The 16,685-nt window shown below is 50.3% G+C and overlaps 1 protein-coding gene across 13 annotated transcripts in view; it reads right to left on the bottom strand.

Annotated features, from left to right (window-relative positions):
• LOC131402329 (uncharacterized) overlaps positions 1-16,685 on the bottom strand; it is a 219,544-nt gene that overhangs the window by 185,048 nt on the left and 17,811 nt on the right. For 3 of the 13 annotated variants that reach the window (XR_009218545.1, XR_009218543.1, XR_009218544.1), the window contains exons 3-4: positions 10,291-10,393; positions 5,985-6,798 (exon numbers count right to left, since the gene is read on the bottom strand). The exons of 1 other annotated variant lie outside the window; for it this stretch is intronic. Coding sequence is in view for 6 of the 12 variants with exons in the window: in XM_058537148.1 (XP_058393131.1) it covers positions 9,387-9,597; positions 10,291-10,393 (314 nt within the window). In the remaining 6 variants the exon portion in view is untranslated. 9 more of the 13 variants (XR_009218542.1, XR_009218541.1, XM_058537150.1 and 6 more) reach the window with 9 other exon arrangements.

Here is a 16,685-nt window from a genome sequence, read left to right as displayed (position 1 = left end):
CACAAGGAGTTGATATCAACTTAAATGATTTTGATTTGAATAGTGTTTTGTACAACTTTCTTCCATCTTACTTCATCCTCTCTGCTTCCTGTAACTCTCATATGGGAATGAGGCAGTTTCAGGGATTCACTGAACTCATTTACAATATTAAAATGGTTTTTTCTGTTGTTTTTTTTTTTTATTGAGGTAAAGTTAACATACAACATTAAATTAGTTTCAGCGGTACAACACAATGATTCAGTGTTTGTATAAATGTTGAAATGATCACCACAATAAGTCCAGTTAACATATGTCCCCATACATAGTTACAAATTTTTTTCTCTTGTGATGAGGACACGGCGTACTTCAAGGTGCAGAAGAATCAATGATGATGTCATACTTTTCCATATACAACTTGATGAATTTGGACATAAGTATACACCCTTGAGACTGTCACCACCATCAAGGCCACAAACATATCCATCACCTCCCAAAGTTTTCTCTCACCTCCTTTATTACTATTATTGTGTAGTAAGAACTCTTAGTATCTACACTATTAGCAAATGTGATGTACGCAATACAGTCTTGTTAGCTGTAAGCACTATGCCATATCCTAGATCTCCAGAACTTATTTATCTTGATTACTGAAACTCTGTATCCTTTGATCATCAGCTCCCCATTTCTCCATCCCCTTAACCCCTGGCAACCACCATTCTAACCTCTGCTTGTATAAGTTTGACTATTTAAGATTCCACATATAAATGAGTATTTGCCTTTGTCTGTCTGCCTTATTTCACTTAGCATAACGTCTTCTAGGTCCATCCATGTTGTCAAAAATGGCAGGAACTCCTTCTTTTTTCAAGGTTGACTAATATTCCATTTCTTTATCCATTCATCCGTCAGTGACATTTAGGTTACTTCCATATCTTGGCTATCGTGAATTAGCTACAATGAACATTAGAGTGCAGGTATTTCTTTGAGACCCTGAGTTCAATCCTGTGGGCATATACCAGAAGTGGGATTGCTGGATAATATGCTAGTTTTCATTTTTGGAGTAAGCTCCATACTGTTTTCCATAATGGTTTTACTAGTTTACATTCCCACAAGGGTTCCTTTTCTCCACATTCTCAAAAACATTTGCCATCTTTAGTTTTTTTGATAATCGCAGTCTTAACAGGTGTGAAGTGATAGCTCATTGTGGTTTTGATTTGCATTCCCTGATGATTAGTGATGCTGAACACCTTTTCATACACCTGTTGGCCACTTGTATGTCTTCATTAGGAAAAGTCTACTCTGGTCCTTTGCCCATTTTTTAAATTGATTTATCGTCTTGTTATTGAGCCAACACGAAAAAAGAGAACAAGATTTCCAGGCATTATGGATGCTTCCCAGTTGATACAGATGGTTTTGTATTTACAGTGGTACCAAAAGATCATGTTTCATGCTTTTTCTTCAGCTTGTTATAAGACCAGCAGTAGCTGCGGCATGGCAGATAATTGGGATCTTCTGGGTTTGGAGGTTTACAACATAAATGAGTGGTAAGGAATTTTTTATTATTCCAAGGAAATTATTGAGATCATAGTCCATGGAATCCAGGATTGATAGGTGTAGGAGGAAATTAAGGTGAGGATCGGTGATCTGGCACTACTTCTGATCATGAGGCACAGGTATCTACTGTATGAGTGTTTGAATAAAAATATTAGAGATCAGGAATTTGTGGTGGGTGAATATGTTTTCTGAATTATTTACTTTTGAACATAACCATTTGGATTATGTGAACATCTGGGATATGGGAGTAAGTCGTTAACAGGGGGTGGTTGATAATATCACTATTGATTTAACTTCTATGAACACCAACTGGTCAATGGATTAAGCAAATGAGTAATCAGAAAACACAGAAATGGTAGGATTTGGGATTTAGTAAAGGACTGGGGACCGACTGTCCTGAGAGAGAGTGCCAGGACTTATGAGGTTGAGAGTGACAAGGACAAGAAAAGAATAGAAACACACTCAAACAAGGAGGGGGTGTTAACAGGATGGGGGAGGAGAAATGATCTGGAGTAGCCTTGAGTTTTGACCATGAGCTTTCTGTTCTTGATGCAAATCTGCCTGATGACATCCCGGGACACAGGTCAGATCTATCCCCAGAGGATAGAGGGAGGGTGGAAGTACAAAACAGCCAGGATAATTGTCCTAAAAAGGCAGGCTTCCTTTATCATTTGTCTCAATTTCATGATTTACTTTTGTAGGGTAAGAGGAAAAGAAGGATGATAGCCACGTCTTCACAGAGGAAGCAGCATAACTGTGGGATCCAGTCCAAACCAAAGCCTGGTTTAAACGTCTCCATCCCTATAAGGATGTCCAGTGACATATTCAAGAGGCTGGGTACTAGAATTCCATCCCATCCTGGCAATGAAGGGTCTCTGGGAGGACACCTTGGACCAGCCCCACCAGGTCTGCTGGCCAGAGAGACTGCAAGGACTCCAGGCCTGCAGCAATGCAGGACAACTGGTAACTCCTTTCAAGCTTGCCAAAGGGTTGCAAAACCTAGCACCTAGTCACACAGGTGAATCCCTGCCAGGTGTGCTCGCAGGTGGTCTGCACTCCAGGTCCCATGCCCACTCCTGCCGGTCTTCAGATTTGGCAGGGATGATTCCAGGAGCTGATCTGGGCATTCCACAGCTCCACTGCCAACAATTTCTGGCGACTGAGGAAGGTATCAGGAAGGAGGAAAGGGCAGTGAAGAGCACAGGAGAGAGACTAGTGATAGCACTGATGGCGGACAGACTTGCTAGTGAGGCAGAGAAAGTGAGGGGCCAAGAAGGCCGTCTTGACAGCAGATGAAATGGAGCAGGCACCTCAGTGAGGTCTCTTGGCAGCATCCCAAATGTTTTTGTGCTTTGAGCTCTTGAAACTTTGAAATATAACAATACGTTTCTTTTATTAAACTCTGCTGCGTGAAATAGAAAATATAGACAGTGGTTTCTTTCTGAGGTGAGAGGTTGAGTTGCAGGTGAGGAGAGAAAGATCTTCCTTTTTCATGCTGTTCTCTCATTTTCCTTTACTATGTACTTTATTTATTTGTACTTTCAAGTCAGCAGCGAGTTATCAACGTCACAGGATGATTCAGTTTTTCCCCATACAGTCACAGTAAAACCTACTTAAAGTGGATTATTCTTTTTGTGTAATATTCCAATAGATTCCAAAATATTATTTCAAAAGCACTTCGATGTCTATGTTCTCAAATTAGATATTTACTTCTAGGTCTCCATTTTTGTGTTCCTTCTTGCATGCTACTTCAGAGTTGCATCTAAGGAAATACCAGATTTCCCTCAGTTTTTTAGATCCATATGTGTTGGAAATTTGATTCATGAAGATGGACATGGCAGCTGGGGGATTATGCTATTATCAAGAGACCATTTTTCGGCATCAGTAATCTGACAAGAACTCACTGCTTGTTGAGATTTAATTGACTATTTGAGGAATCAAGCTTTCACTATTGGTACTTCTCTTTCTCTTTGGAGGGGAAGTATTGCCTTCATAGTCTTTCCATTACCAAACCACTTTCCTGGGTGGCTGTGCCCTGTCAGGAAGGGCCTGGGATGCCGGGAACCAGGATTCATCCTCAGCTTCTGCCTGTCCTGAGAAGGCTTCCCTGGCAGAGTCCAGCCTGTGTGTCTGGGTGACACTTGCAGCCATCAGAAAGGAGGCGATAACTCACAAGTGCCAAGCGATTCATCTGGCTCTTGTCTTACAGGGTGTTTCCAAGGGATGAGGTTCAAAATGCCACTTGGTAACCCCTTGAAAGCTCCTGGTCACGGTGTGGGTTCTCGGTGTGAGGTCAGAGCAGTGTCTATTCACCACCAGATGGGAAGCATTTCAGTATTTTAATTGCTAAAGCTGTGTTCATGCACGACCATGGATCATCTGTTCCGTGGCATTTCCTGCTGGACCACCCCACACCCCTGTCATGCCTCATCTTTCAAAGCTCCAAACAGGGTTCACAACCCATCAGGTGGTTGTAATGTAACCACAGCGCAAGACAGGGGAAAAAAACACAACCACCCAAGGGTGACACACTTTAATGGTTCGGGCCAAATTGCCCCATTTGGACAAGTTGGCAACATCAACACTGAGTATGTAAACTGGAGGACTGTCTAAGACCATGGACCTCAGAATGACACGGCCTCAGATGTCACCTGGACAGCAAGGGACAGTGTGGGGTCACTCACTGGTCAAGATTATGGTCCCTTATCCTGGTAAAGCAGAGCTCACCCGGGATCCATCAGCCCAAGCCAGGGAGGAGGCTGGGAGCCTTCTAGGGAATTTCTGCCCTAAAGTGAATGGCATAAGGAAGGCAGTTGTGCTGGAAATCCTGGTTCACAGAGAGCGGTCGGTCGTGTTTATGGAATGAGGCCCAGTGGTAGACTTAAAGCTGCGTCACAGATCTTTCCCATTGGATACAAAACAGCAGGAAACAGATTTCACAGTCCTGGACATGGACCCCAGCAGGATTCAATTCTAGGTCAGTAGTGAACATGGAGGCACTAGAGGGGTATCAGGAGGGAAAGTCCTGTCTGCCTTTAGTCCATTTGCAAATCACCTTTGCGGGCCTTGTCCTCTCCACATGCATGTTTTGATCTTTTTACATTGTTTTCCCCACTTACAGCTGATGCAATCCCAGAGATTGAACTAGAAAACTACAAGTTCCTAAAATTTGGTCAAAAGAAACCTCAATAGGAGAAGCAGAAAACATTCCTTCTTCCTCCAGAATGTAGAAAGGCACCCCCTGCCTATGGCACGACCTGGTCCTGGGTAGTGCTGTTTTAAAGACATCCACATTTCAGTGGTTGTTGCTTTGCCTGTGAAAGTACCATTAACCTTTAAATCCCAGGAGAACGGGCCGGGGACCGTGTCCGCCCCTGGAGCGGCTGAATGATACTGAAATGAACTTGTTCTCGGAGTTAGGGGGAATTGGGAGTGATGTCACTAGCCAAAAAGGGGGCTGGCCTTTCTCCCTTCTCCAACATACAATAAGTTGATGACTCAGAAGAGTTCTTTTTTTTTTTTATAATTTTATTTATTTATTTTTTTCCCCCAAAGCCCCAGTAGATAGTTGTATGTCATAGTTGCATATCCTTCTAGTTGCTGTATGTGGGACGTGGCCTCAGCATGGCCGGAGAAGCGGTGCATCGGTGTGCGCCCGGGATCCGAACCCAGGCCGGCAGCAGCGGAGCGTGCGCACTTAACCACTAAGCCACGGGGCCGGCCCAGAAGAGTTCTTGATTCAAGGAGAAATGTGAGATTCTGTGTCTCACTCACATGCCTACAGAAAGCGACAGAACCACACCACAACTCCCAAGCTGTAAAGGGAACAGGACTTTAATATAATATTCAAATATGTCATTTATTATTTACAACAAATAACCACTGTCTCTCCCCAATGGGTGAGTAGGTGCTGAGGTAGAGATGTCAGGGAGCTGGGATGGGGTCATCCCTTCTCTCTTGGGCTTCAGGGGACCCCAGGAATCAGCTTACAATGCTCCCCTTCCCATCAAATGGGAGGAGCTGACCCTGTGCATCGCAAGCATCCCAGCTGTGTCCCCGCTGCTGAGGATGGGGCTGTGATCGGCCACTGGTATGGGGTTCGGGGTTGGGGCCTGGGGGCTGAGTAGAAGAGTCGGGTTATCTTGCGTGGCCTCCCTCAGAATCATGGCCCCCCACCATGTCCCCACTGCACTGGGTGCTCCAGACCCTGTGCTCAGTGCTGTCAGCCACCAGTACCCCATTTGTCCCTGCCACGTGAGCGATCATTTAGTATTACCTATTTCACAGAGGGGGAAACGGAGTCTCAGGAAGCTGAAGAGAGTCACCCCAGTCACAGGACTGGTCAATAGTGGAGCTGGGATCCCAGTGCCAGCTATCCGACTCCCCAAGGCCACGCTTAGCCCAAAGCCTTACTGAACCCCTAGGAGTCAGTCACCCCGGCCCAGACACTCACTCACCCCTGACCTTGATGATGGCCGGTTCTTCTTGGCCTTGCGTACTCTGCAGGCCAACTAGGTCTAGCGCTCTGGCTGGCAGGACAAGGTGTAGCTACAGGACAGAGAGGCACCTGTGAGCCTACCAGGAACCACACCTCAGGGGTCCCCCCACTGCCTGCCCAGCAGCTGGAGTCTGGGTGTCCCAGAGATCACCATGTAATCAGGCCGGGGGATGAGTGGGGCACCATGGAGACAGGCTCTCTGGACTGGCCAACAGGGAGAGTCCACCCCTGCCCTCACCCAACTCCTGCCCGGCCTCACCTCTCATTCTCGTTGAGCAACTCCATGTCCTGGAACGAGGCCCCAAATCGCTCCCTCGGGCTCTAGCTTGTAATTCTTTGCAGCCTCCTGGAGCAGCAGGATCTCCCTCATGACTCGGTATTCCTGGGACCAGAGGGAAGGAGAGGATGCAGACAGGGCCTGGGTGGGGGATGCTGCAGGGGTCTTGTTGGAGGTGAGGAGTGGGGCAGGGGACCAGTCCTGGAAACCATCCTTCACTCCAGTTCCATCCAGGATCTACCAGTTCTCAGAATGGGAATAATCAGCCCCTCCTCCAGGAAGATTTCCTTGATGCCATCCTCCCCTCAACCCACCCGCCAATTGGATGGGTCTCCCACTTCTCTGGTATCAAACTCTTCCACTCAATGTAAGATACAGCGGGTGAAGCCAAGGACTGTTCTGCCCAGAAGGTCTCTGATTTCCACCTCCTTCCTCTCCCCTGCAGGGAGTGCCACAGCTGCTCCTCAGTACTCTTCTCAAGGTTGATCCCATTCCCCTGGAAGGTAGACAACCAGAGTACATCAGACAAAGACCCCTAGCCTGACTAGCTCCCTATGCCCACCCCTTCTCATGTTGCACTACTGCCAGATCCCCAGAGGGGGCCAGGCATGCAGAGAAAACAGGACTTGGACCTAGGCTTGGCTCTGGGCTCCAGAGGAGGAGGACATGGGGGTGTAACTGAGGGACCTGGCAGCACAACTCTCTCTGATGACAGACTTGGAGGCTGAGGCTTCAGGCAGAGGGGACTGCTCAGGCACTTATGTGCTTCCTGACTTGGGGGGGCCCGACTTCTTTCTCCCTTCATGGGCAACATGGGAGTTACAGGCTGAGTCCAGCTCAGATAAAACCTCACGCAGCTCTGCCATCAGGCAACTCTGAGCTTCCCCAGCCTGGGTAACTGGAATGGGTTTCTCTGGCAGAAACTCTGTTCACTCATCGCTAAAATAGGCCTGATGCCCCAGCTGCCAGCGGTGGCTGCAAGGCTTTCATGAGAGGAGATGTGCCAAGTGCTGAGAACTCAGAGCTCAGTTCGGGGGCTCCCGCATCCCAAGGCTCAGAATCCTGGTCCTTCCTGCCTAGACCTCAGGTGCACCCACCTCAAAATAGTCACCCATCACCAGGTGCAGCATCAGCAGGTCACTGAGCAGAGTTCCAAGATAGGGAACAACACCTTGTGACATCGGGGTGTGGGTGGGATGAACCTTTGCTCTCAAGTCGACCCCATGTAGACCCTCTCCTGAAAAGTCCCCACCCTCAGCCACCTGGCCCACCCCAGGGTTCCCACGAGGAGCAGCCTAGGACCCTCAGCAGCCTCCCGTCAATTCCTACTCCCTTCACACCCCAAGAACACCACACTCCTCCTCCTCACCTCCCAGGGCCGGCTTCTGGCAAATCACAGGGTGTGCAGTCCCTTGCCCTCCCCAAAACACACTCATCCTGCACCAGCTCTTCCAGGCCCTCCTCTTGGTCACTTCTACTGGGGGATTCAGACACTGTGGCACCAAGATGAAGGGCCCTCATCTTTTGATTTCAGGCCTCCAGCTGGGAGCACAGAGCCCCTCCCCCACAGTCACACTAACCTGCCGCTGCTGCTGCTTCTCCTGCACTCTCTGGGGGTTGCTCTCTGGGGGAGCAAACGTGGAGGGCCCCTCCTGCCAGGGTCGAGGACAGTGTCAGTGAGGACATACTCCCCTCACCCCATTTCTCTCCAGCACCACTGGCCTCCGACACTGGACATCTGACTTGAGTCAACTGGTACCAATGTCATTCCATCCTCCAAGGTCTTGTGATTCCAGAACAAGCCCAGCTCCAACTCTCACTCTGGGTGTGAGCTTGGGCTTGTGGCCTGGCCTCCTTGAGCCTGTTTCCTCATCTGGAAAGTGTGAGAACTCCGGCTACCACACAGGTTCTCATGAGGACTCAGTGTCACAAGACTGTCATCATTGTTCTGGCCCTCACCCCTCCAGGTGGAGTAGGCAGAAAGCTCCCACATTCCTTTCCTCCCTCTTACCTCAACACCACCCTGTGAGGCCTGCACCACACAATCACCATCCCTCCATTTCCCTGATGAGGAGACAGAGACCCAAACATAGGCAGTGTGTTGCTCAGGGGCCCACAGAAGAGAGGCCGCTTGCCCCTCTCAGCCAGAGGCCCTGTTCCAACATCCTTGCCTAACCCCCAGACCCACCACTGACAAGAGTCCTGTCCCCTGAGCTCTCAAAGCTTGGTCCTGGGCTGAGTCATGGATGGAGAGGACGGGGTGTCTTGGGAGTCTGGTTGAGTGGCTCCTGCCTGCCCCAGTCCCGTGGAGTGTCTGGGCCCCAGGCTGGGCCAGAGGCCAAGCCAAAGCCTTCTCCTCCCCAAGGAACGCCTCAGGACATTCCCCTGCACTGAATCCTTTTTTTTTTTTTTGTGAGGAGATCAGCCTTGTGCTAACATCTGCCAATCCTCCTCTTTTTTTGCTGAGGAAGACTGGCCCTGGGCTAACATCCATGCCCATCTTCCTCCACTTTATATGGGACGTTGCCACATCATAGGTCGACAAGCGGTGCGTCGGTGCGCACCCGGGATCCGAACTGGCGAACCCTGAGCCGCCGCAGCGGAGTGCGCGCACTTAACCGCTTGCGCCACAGGGACGGCCCCTGAACTCTTTCTTTATCCACTCAAGAACTGGACCTCCAAGGTGCCACCTCTGATCAACAGAGAAGGGGATGACAGGACATTTTGATTCCCCGTTTACATGAAGCTCCTAAGGTCCTTTCAGCAGGATCCACTAAGAATCCATCAGTTGCCTAGACGCTTCTCATAAGCCACTGGGGGCATATGTCATTGCCAACCAGGCACTCAGGTTAGACTCCTGTGGTTGATTCAAGTGAAGTGACTGCTCTAGGGGTCCAGTGGGGAGTCCCAGAATGCACACACATCTCTCACCTGAGGATGAGCAGCCTGTTTTTCCACCTGGGCCATGGGAATCCTCTGCCACGCACATCCCTGGGGCAGGCAGGATGCAGCCCCTTGGAGATGTGGTGAAGATAGAAGGAGCAGCAGGGTCCTGGCTTCCTGAGGATAGGTTTAGGCTGAGGGCTAAACCCACCCCAACCACCCAACAGCCTGGAAGAAGCTACATCCAGCAGGATGGACATACATGGAAGCCAGAGACCTGTTGATGGCGCCAGCTCGGCAACTCCTCCTGGAACAGCCCAGCCAACACCATTGTGTCCCATGACCAGGGCCTCCCGCCCACAAATGGCACCCCACCTGCCCATGGGCAGAACAGATCCCTCTGCTTGTTAATCTGGATGAGATAGACGGGAATGTTTCAGAGAAAGTTCAAGGGAGAAACTATCAAAACCACAGCCTGCCCAGCATCCCTCCTCCGCACCCCTCCTCTCTTTCCAGACCCCCAGCCTCCACTCTACCTGGATCATCAGTTCTCTGCTCAAGGACTTGTCTTGACTATTGAGTTCCTTAAGATTTTCAGAGCTCTCTCTCAGGGGAGGGGAAAGAACGAGGGATAAATTTAGGAATAATGTGAGGGGTCTGAATGCAAATCCCTTTTCTTTGCAAACCCAAGAGATTCAAACTGCCTGAAGGAGTGTTCTCACTGGGCTCCTCTGAGCGCTAAGGTCTCATGGTACTGGGAGGGGGCTCTCCTGTTGGTCACTGGGGTCTCCACTCCCCAGTTCTACAGAACAGCTCTGTTTTGACTGCTTTGAGTTTCAACTGGGCATGGGGTTCTGTTGCTATAAACACTTGAAAATCTCCAATTTGGCTCAACTTAGTACCTGACACTTAGGGAAGCCGAGTCCTAAAGCAGAACTGGTGCATTAAGGACCCCGGAAGGTTTAGAGACCCCCTGCCGAGGCCCAGGCCCTGTCCCCAGCATTTGCTGCCTCCCAGGAGTTCCCAGCTGACTGAGGGGCCAATGGCAGACATACAAGAGATCCCCCATCCACCCTGGTCCTCCTATGGAGAGAGGCCTACCCACCGGGAAACTTCCCCCGTGTGTTCTTCAGGTGGCTTGTGAAGGTTTTCTGCAGAGCAGAGTTGACAGTGCAGGACGAGAAGAAGTTCTTCAGGATCTCGAACTCCTGGGGAAGGGAAGAGAATGAGCTGTGAGGTGGGGCACTGTAGCCCAGCTTGCTCTAGCTTCAGTACCCTTCTATTTAAATCTCCCCTCCTGGATGAGACAGATGCTCAGGGAGTCCCAGAAGGGCACATTTAGGACCCAAAGAGTAACACTCACAGGGAGCAGGATTTTAGCTCAACCCAGGGAAGGAGCCAGGTAGGAAGTGAGCATCCTCTCACTGGGACCTGGAGTTAAAGTCAGCGGGCCCCTGGCAGGAAGGTCCTAGGGACTGTGCAGGGGCTTAGACCACACACTGCAATCCTGGGAGCTGATAAATGTGGAGAGGCAGTTCCCAAGGCTTCAGAGAGGGGCTCCACTGGGCCTCCCACAGCACACCTGGGCCACCTGGATCCAGCGCTCCACCACCCTCACCCTGTCCTGGGCTGTCTTGCTCGGGTCCCCGAGGCAGGGGATGATGACGAAGCTGGCCACCCTTCTGACGTGGTCGACGGTGGCCTGGACGTTGGGTGTCTGGTGCTCATTGCCGGGCTTGTTCCTCTTGCCCCAGGTGGAGCCCAGACACGGAGAGGACACCACCTTCTGGAAAAGCTCCTGGAGAACAGGGGGAGTGTCACCGAGCCCTGCCACACCCCAGGTCTGTGCCTACAGCCCCCAAAGTCCCACACAGGAGTCACAGTTTAGAGCTGGAGCTCAGAAAGCTCAGGATGTGGCCTGAGCCTTGTGAGAGTCCCTGGCTTTTCTTCTCTGTCCACTGAGGACACCCAGCACAGGATGACCCAGGACCCAATACTGGCAGGGAAGGGAGAGGGGCATTTGAACCCAGCCCGTGCTGGCTAACTCCAAGCTCCAGATGGTGGCTCAACTAGGCTCATCCCAAGGGGGCATCTTCCAATACCCTGATCCCCCCTCTGGTCCCACTCCACATTCTGATGCACATCCCCGCGTGGCAGCTACACCCACAGGCCTTGTCTGTCTCCCTTGTAGTGGAGTACACATCAGGCGTCAAATAAGTCCTGAGGCTGTTGAGACTCCTGAGCAGACGGTTGGGCCACCAGGGTCCAGGCTGTACACAGTGAGCCCTTCCCTGCACAGATGGGCCAGGGCCCACCCAGCTTTCCATCTCTTCTACCTCATGGAGTTGGCACAGTCACTCTGTGCAACAGGTCCTCTTAATGTCCACCTCCACGGTCTGCAGGTGGACAGCAAAGGCTTGGGTGTTCAGAAAGTTGCCCAGGTCTTATGATTGGTAAAGGGTGGAGCCTGGATTTGGGCCCAGATCATAGGAGTCTGGATCAGGTCTGGGGCAACGATAGCAGAGGGAAGGCCTGCCCCACACCACCCTGAAAGCCCAGCTGCTCACCGCATCCATCATGGTAAACTGCTCCACCACCAGCTTAGGAGGGAAGGCCATGAGATTAAGCTTCTCACGCTCCTTAAGAGCCACAGGTGGAGATGGACTTCTCACTAGAAATGATGGTCCAGGTGACTCTAGCTAAGCAGCTCCTACTCCTGCTGGAGCCCATGTTGGCCCTTGCTCCACCTCCAACACTGCTGGTGGAGGGGACACTGGCTCCAGTGCTAGAGGGGGTGGTGTCAACGGAGCTGGAGCCAGCTCTACCTCCACCACTGCCCACTGCTCTTCTTCTGCCGCTGGCTGGAGCTCAGCAGCTGACGCTGGAGTGGGATAAAAACAAAGATTCACCCACATAGCTGACTTTCCATGTGACCTTCTAAACACAAGAAAGATCCCACTCCCTTCCAGGAATACCCAGCCTGCAGTCCCCCTTACCATCTGGCTCTGCCTCAGTGGCCTCCAGAAGCTCACACCGGACAAGGGTAAGAGGGTCACGGCAGCTCATCTCCTAGCCAGGCAAGGTGACATTCATGTACATCCCCTTTAGCTTCAAAAAGGGACAGCCTGAGTCTGGTCCCTCCCTAGTTCTAGTCCAACCTCATCATCTCAAGCTCCTGAGTGTGGAGACCCTCTGCTCCTGCTCTCATCTCAGAGCAGCACTGGAAAGTGTGGGTGGTCTCATGTACCTGCCCCTTGTCTAGTGAGTTTGTGGAGTTGAAACCATTGGGCAGTTACTCGACAACCTAATGAGTGGAGTTCTGCAAAGACTGCCTGGGAACTGGGCCAGAAGAAATCAGGGGCTGCCTGCACACTGCCACTGGGGCCAACCACCAAGAGAATATCTGTTCCTCAGTTCAGGCACAGAGGGGCATCTCTGCAAAGAACTCTGGTCAGGGAGGGAAGGAGATGAATCCTCTAGTGCTCGGTAACAATATGAGTAGAGGTGCTCACCTTCTCATGCTGCCAGGCATGGCCTGAAGTATGAACATGACCTAGCTGTTAGGTTTCCGACACCTAACAACCAGCACCTGCTCAGGAATGACCCGCCCCTTATGTCCTGCCTTCTCTCCTCCTCACAGACACATGCACACACACACACACACACAAAGAGGGGCAAGGGGTGTGGGGCTGATCAGGTGGGATCACAGCTGTGCCCTGGCCTGCACTAGCCTCCCCTGGGCTGCCCCGTGTTACCTTTCACAGCCTCCTGCCAGATGCCCAGAGGCGTCAAGAATTAAGGCTGAGCCAACATCGCCAACTACCAAAAAGATTCTCTTTCTGGGATTTTTTGAGCCCAGATCCTCCAAAAGTTGGGAAACAACAACAAAACATCTTTGCCTGTTGACTGTCTCCAATCAAGTGAGGTGGATGGGGCAATGTGGGTGCCTGGTTACCAGAGTTCTAAGATCTGTTGAGGTCTATGACCCCACGTCATCTCTTGAACTGTACACAATGAGACCACATAGCCCTACCCACAGGTCCCTGGAAACCTAACTAGGGACCTAGTTTTGAGGAGACAGAGATGAATGCAGACCTCCTTTTCCTTACTATTTCTTCATCCTGGGATAGTCCCTGTGCCTCTCAGGTCCTCCCCAGTCTCTAAACCTGCACCATGGGAATCAAGCTAGAATCTACTTCCTAGGGACATCACCCGGTGTATATGAGATAATATCTATTACCCCTGTGGGCTGGTGTCACATGTACCTAAGGCACAAACTTAGAGATGGAAGAATAACAAGGAGGGGTGGGATGTAGTACAGAACACCACTCAAAACAGGCCTGGGCTCCAAGAATGTGATATTGGGACAGTCACTTCCAACTTGGCCTCATTTTCAGGTCAACACCATGAGGGGGTTGCAACTAATGGAAATTCAGATATTGCCATCTGTGGCATAAAACCATTCAATTGTTTCCTGTTTTATGGAGAATGAGACCGAAGTGCCTCATCTTGGCCTATGAGGTGGGCAGCCTCCACAGTGGTACCCAGTAAGCCCCACCCATGTTATACACTTCCCCGTGGAACCACAAAGAGGTTAGTAACTGGCTTCTGAACATAATAAGAGCCAAAGTGATGGGATGTCTTGTCTAAATTTTAACTAAAAATGTCTCTCACTTCCTCTTACTCCCTCTCTCATGTGCCATCTCTCTCTCTCTCACTCTGTCAAATCCCTGGAAGTGAGGAATCAAATACCGGTGTATTGGGGCTGCCCAATGTGGAGGCACATTGAAGAGAGAAGCAAGGGAGTGCCTGGGCCAACAGACAGAAAGGAACTCAGGCTCTCAATACAAAATGAATTCTGAAGGCTGAGAGTGAACTTGTGGGCCAGTCCTCCCCTAGTCGAGCCTCAGTTGAGGCCACAGCCCCAATCTGTTAAACTCACTGAGACAGAGGCACCCAGCTAAAACATGCCTGATTGCTGACCCACACAAATTGTGAGATTGTCAACATTTGTTGTTTTGAAATGCAAGGTTAGGGGCAATGAAGTCAGAGAGGGAAAGGTAACGAACACAGCCTACCAGGCCCTGGCCCTACCTTCCACCCTAGCTCCTGTTCTCTTCTCCCAGCCTCCCTCCAGTTGCATTGGCCACCTTTCTAACCTCCTCTGGCCAAACTCACTTCTGCCTGTGAGACTCAGGACCACTGGTGCCATCTCCCTGACACACTGCTCCCAGACTTGTGCAAGGCTGACTCCCTCTTGTCATTCCGGTCCCAGAAAATGTCACCCTAGAGAGGTCTTTCAGACCCTCCTACCCAGTGACGCCCAGCCCTCCCTCACAGCCCCCTGATGTGTTTCTCTACAGCACTTGCTCTTTTCTTTCTCATGTCTTTGCTTTTGTCCATTTCCCCTCTAGACTGTGAGCTCCCGGCAGGCAGGGACCACTTGGTCATTTTCATCCTGCACTTCAGCCCACCAGGGCACCTGGCACAGGGTGAGTGCTCAGGACACAGCTGCTGAATGAGTATATGGGTAGATCTTGCACCCCGCCCCCTGCTTTTGACCAACTTTCATTGTGGAGATGAACACTAGTAATAGGAGGTACAAGTTGTTTCTGAGGCAGGGGGACAGCCAGAAAGACCTCTGGTTGACTCTTCGCTGCTCCAGGAGCTCAAGAATAGTTCAGTGGACACCAAGTAAATTCCAGGATTACAGCAGAATGACTTGATATATATATATATTATGTAATGGTTACCAAAATAAGTTTAGTTAACATCAATCACCAAACAGAAAAAAAGATTGTTTCCTGATGATGAGACTTTTTAGGATCTACTCTCTTAGCAAGTTTCAAATATACCACACAGCAATGTTAACTTAGTGCTGTATATCAAGTATACCTCAATACAACTGAAAAAAAATAAAAGCAAAAACTCACTGGCCACCACTGACACAAGAGGCTGCCCGCCCCCTCGTGGCCAGAACTAGCACTGCTGCCCAGGCCGGAACTCCAAACAGAAAGGAATCTTTCTTCAGGTGTCCTCAAGGCAGATGCTCTCCAGGGTCCCAGGGGTAAAGCAGCAGGACCTGTCAGCTTCGAGGGAGTGGGAGGAATCTCGGGAGCCTACCGTGCACCTCTCTTGCTTTTCCCCACCAGGTGTCCTCTTCACTCCTAAGGCATCCTAACTGCAGCCATGACAATGATTTCCCCTACTTCCAGATGAGGACCGCAAGGGTCCAACAAGGATTAGTCTTCTCCCTGGACTCTGGACTTGGTGTCCAGTGCTCTGGCATCTTCTTCCTTATCCTCAGTTCTCATCCACCCAAGCCCCCTAGCCTCGTCAGTTCTAAAGGATCTCCAGGGGCTGGAAATCATTTTCTCAGGGTTTCAGAGCACAGTAGGTCATCAACAGAGAACCTAGTCCAACAGACATGTAGTGAGTGCATGGAACACTTGGAGTCACTCGCTGGATGCACTCCACTTTATACAGGAGGACCCTCACTGAGATCTTCTCTCCTGTTCCCAATGCCTACACAAAGGGAGGATGGGCTCATCACAGTTTTGGGTGCCCACAGAGGTGGACTGCAGGACCCCAGTCCTGTGATCCCCAGGCTGGTCCAGGGATGGATCTGGAACAGGTAGACACCTAGGAACCTTAGGGATTCCTCTTCCCATCTCTGGGCCCCTGTGCACGAATCTAGGAGAACGGATGCTACTGCCCCGTGGGAGAGCTGCCTCCAACCTCTCTCCCTCCTGCCTCTTGTCACATCCCCGGTGTCAGCTCTTTCTTGACTGCACCTCAGTGTTCTCCATATGAGAAGTCAAGTGTGACGGAGTGTGCCTGTGCAGGTGTGATGATGAGGAGAGGAAAATGACCCCATATGGAAAAGGGTGCGCAGCAATCCTCTAGGATCTTAAAGCCACTCATTGCCAAAGGAAACCTGAGGGAAGAGGTGGAGCCTTGGCCAAGTAAGCTGGAGCTCTCTCTAGTCTTCAGGACTCTGACGACCTCCTGTGGTCTGGGACAGTACCTGCCTCTTTCTAGGCCAGTTTCCCAACTGCACAGTGAGGGGTAAGATGTGCAACAGCACAAGCATGTGCTCGGCCAGGACAAGTCATCAGGCCCCATAGATACATTAAGTATGTTTTAATGTGTATTGAAGTGTATTGAAGACATTAATATTGCTGTGCAATCATCACCACGATCCATCTTCAGAACACTTCTCATTTTACAAAACTGAAACTCTATACCCATTCATGAATAATCCCCCATTCCCCCTCCTCCCACCCACTGGCAAACACCATTCTACTTTCTGTCTCTCTGAATCTGGTGATTTCAGGAAGCTCTAGAAGGGAAATCACACAAGGTTGTATTTTTGTGACTAGCTTATTTCATTTAGAGTAATATCTTGAAGGTTCATCCATGGTGTGCCGTATATTAGACTTTCCTTCATTTTTCAAGGATGAATAATATACCATTGTATGTATATAGCACATTTTGCTC

The sequence above is a fragment of the Diceros bicornis genome, assembly GCF_020826845.1.
Source record: "Diceros bicornis minor isolate mBicDic1 chromosome 7 unlocalized genomic scaffold, mDicBic1.mat.cur SUPER_7_unloc_3, whole genome shotgun sequence".
NCBI lineage: Eukaryota > Metazoa > Chordata > Mammalia > Perissodactyla > Rhinocerotidae > Diceros > Diceros bicornis.
The sequence above is the reverse complement of the archived record's forward strand: the minus strand, read 5'-3'. Positions and strand labels throughout refer to the sequence as shown.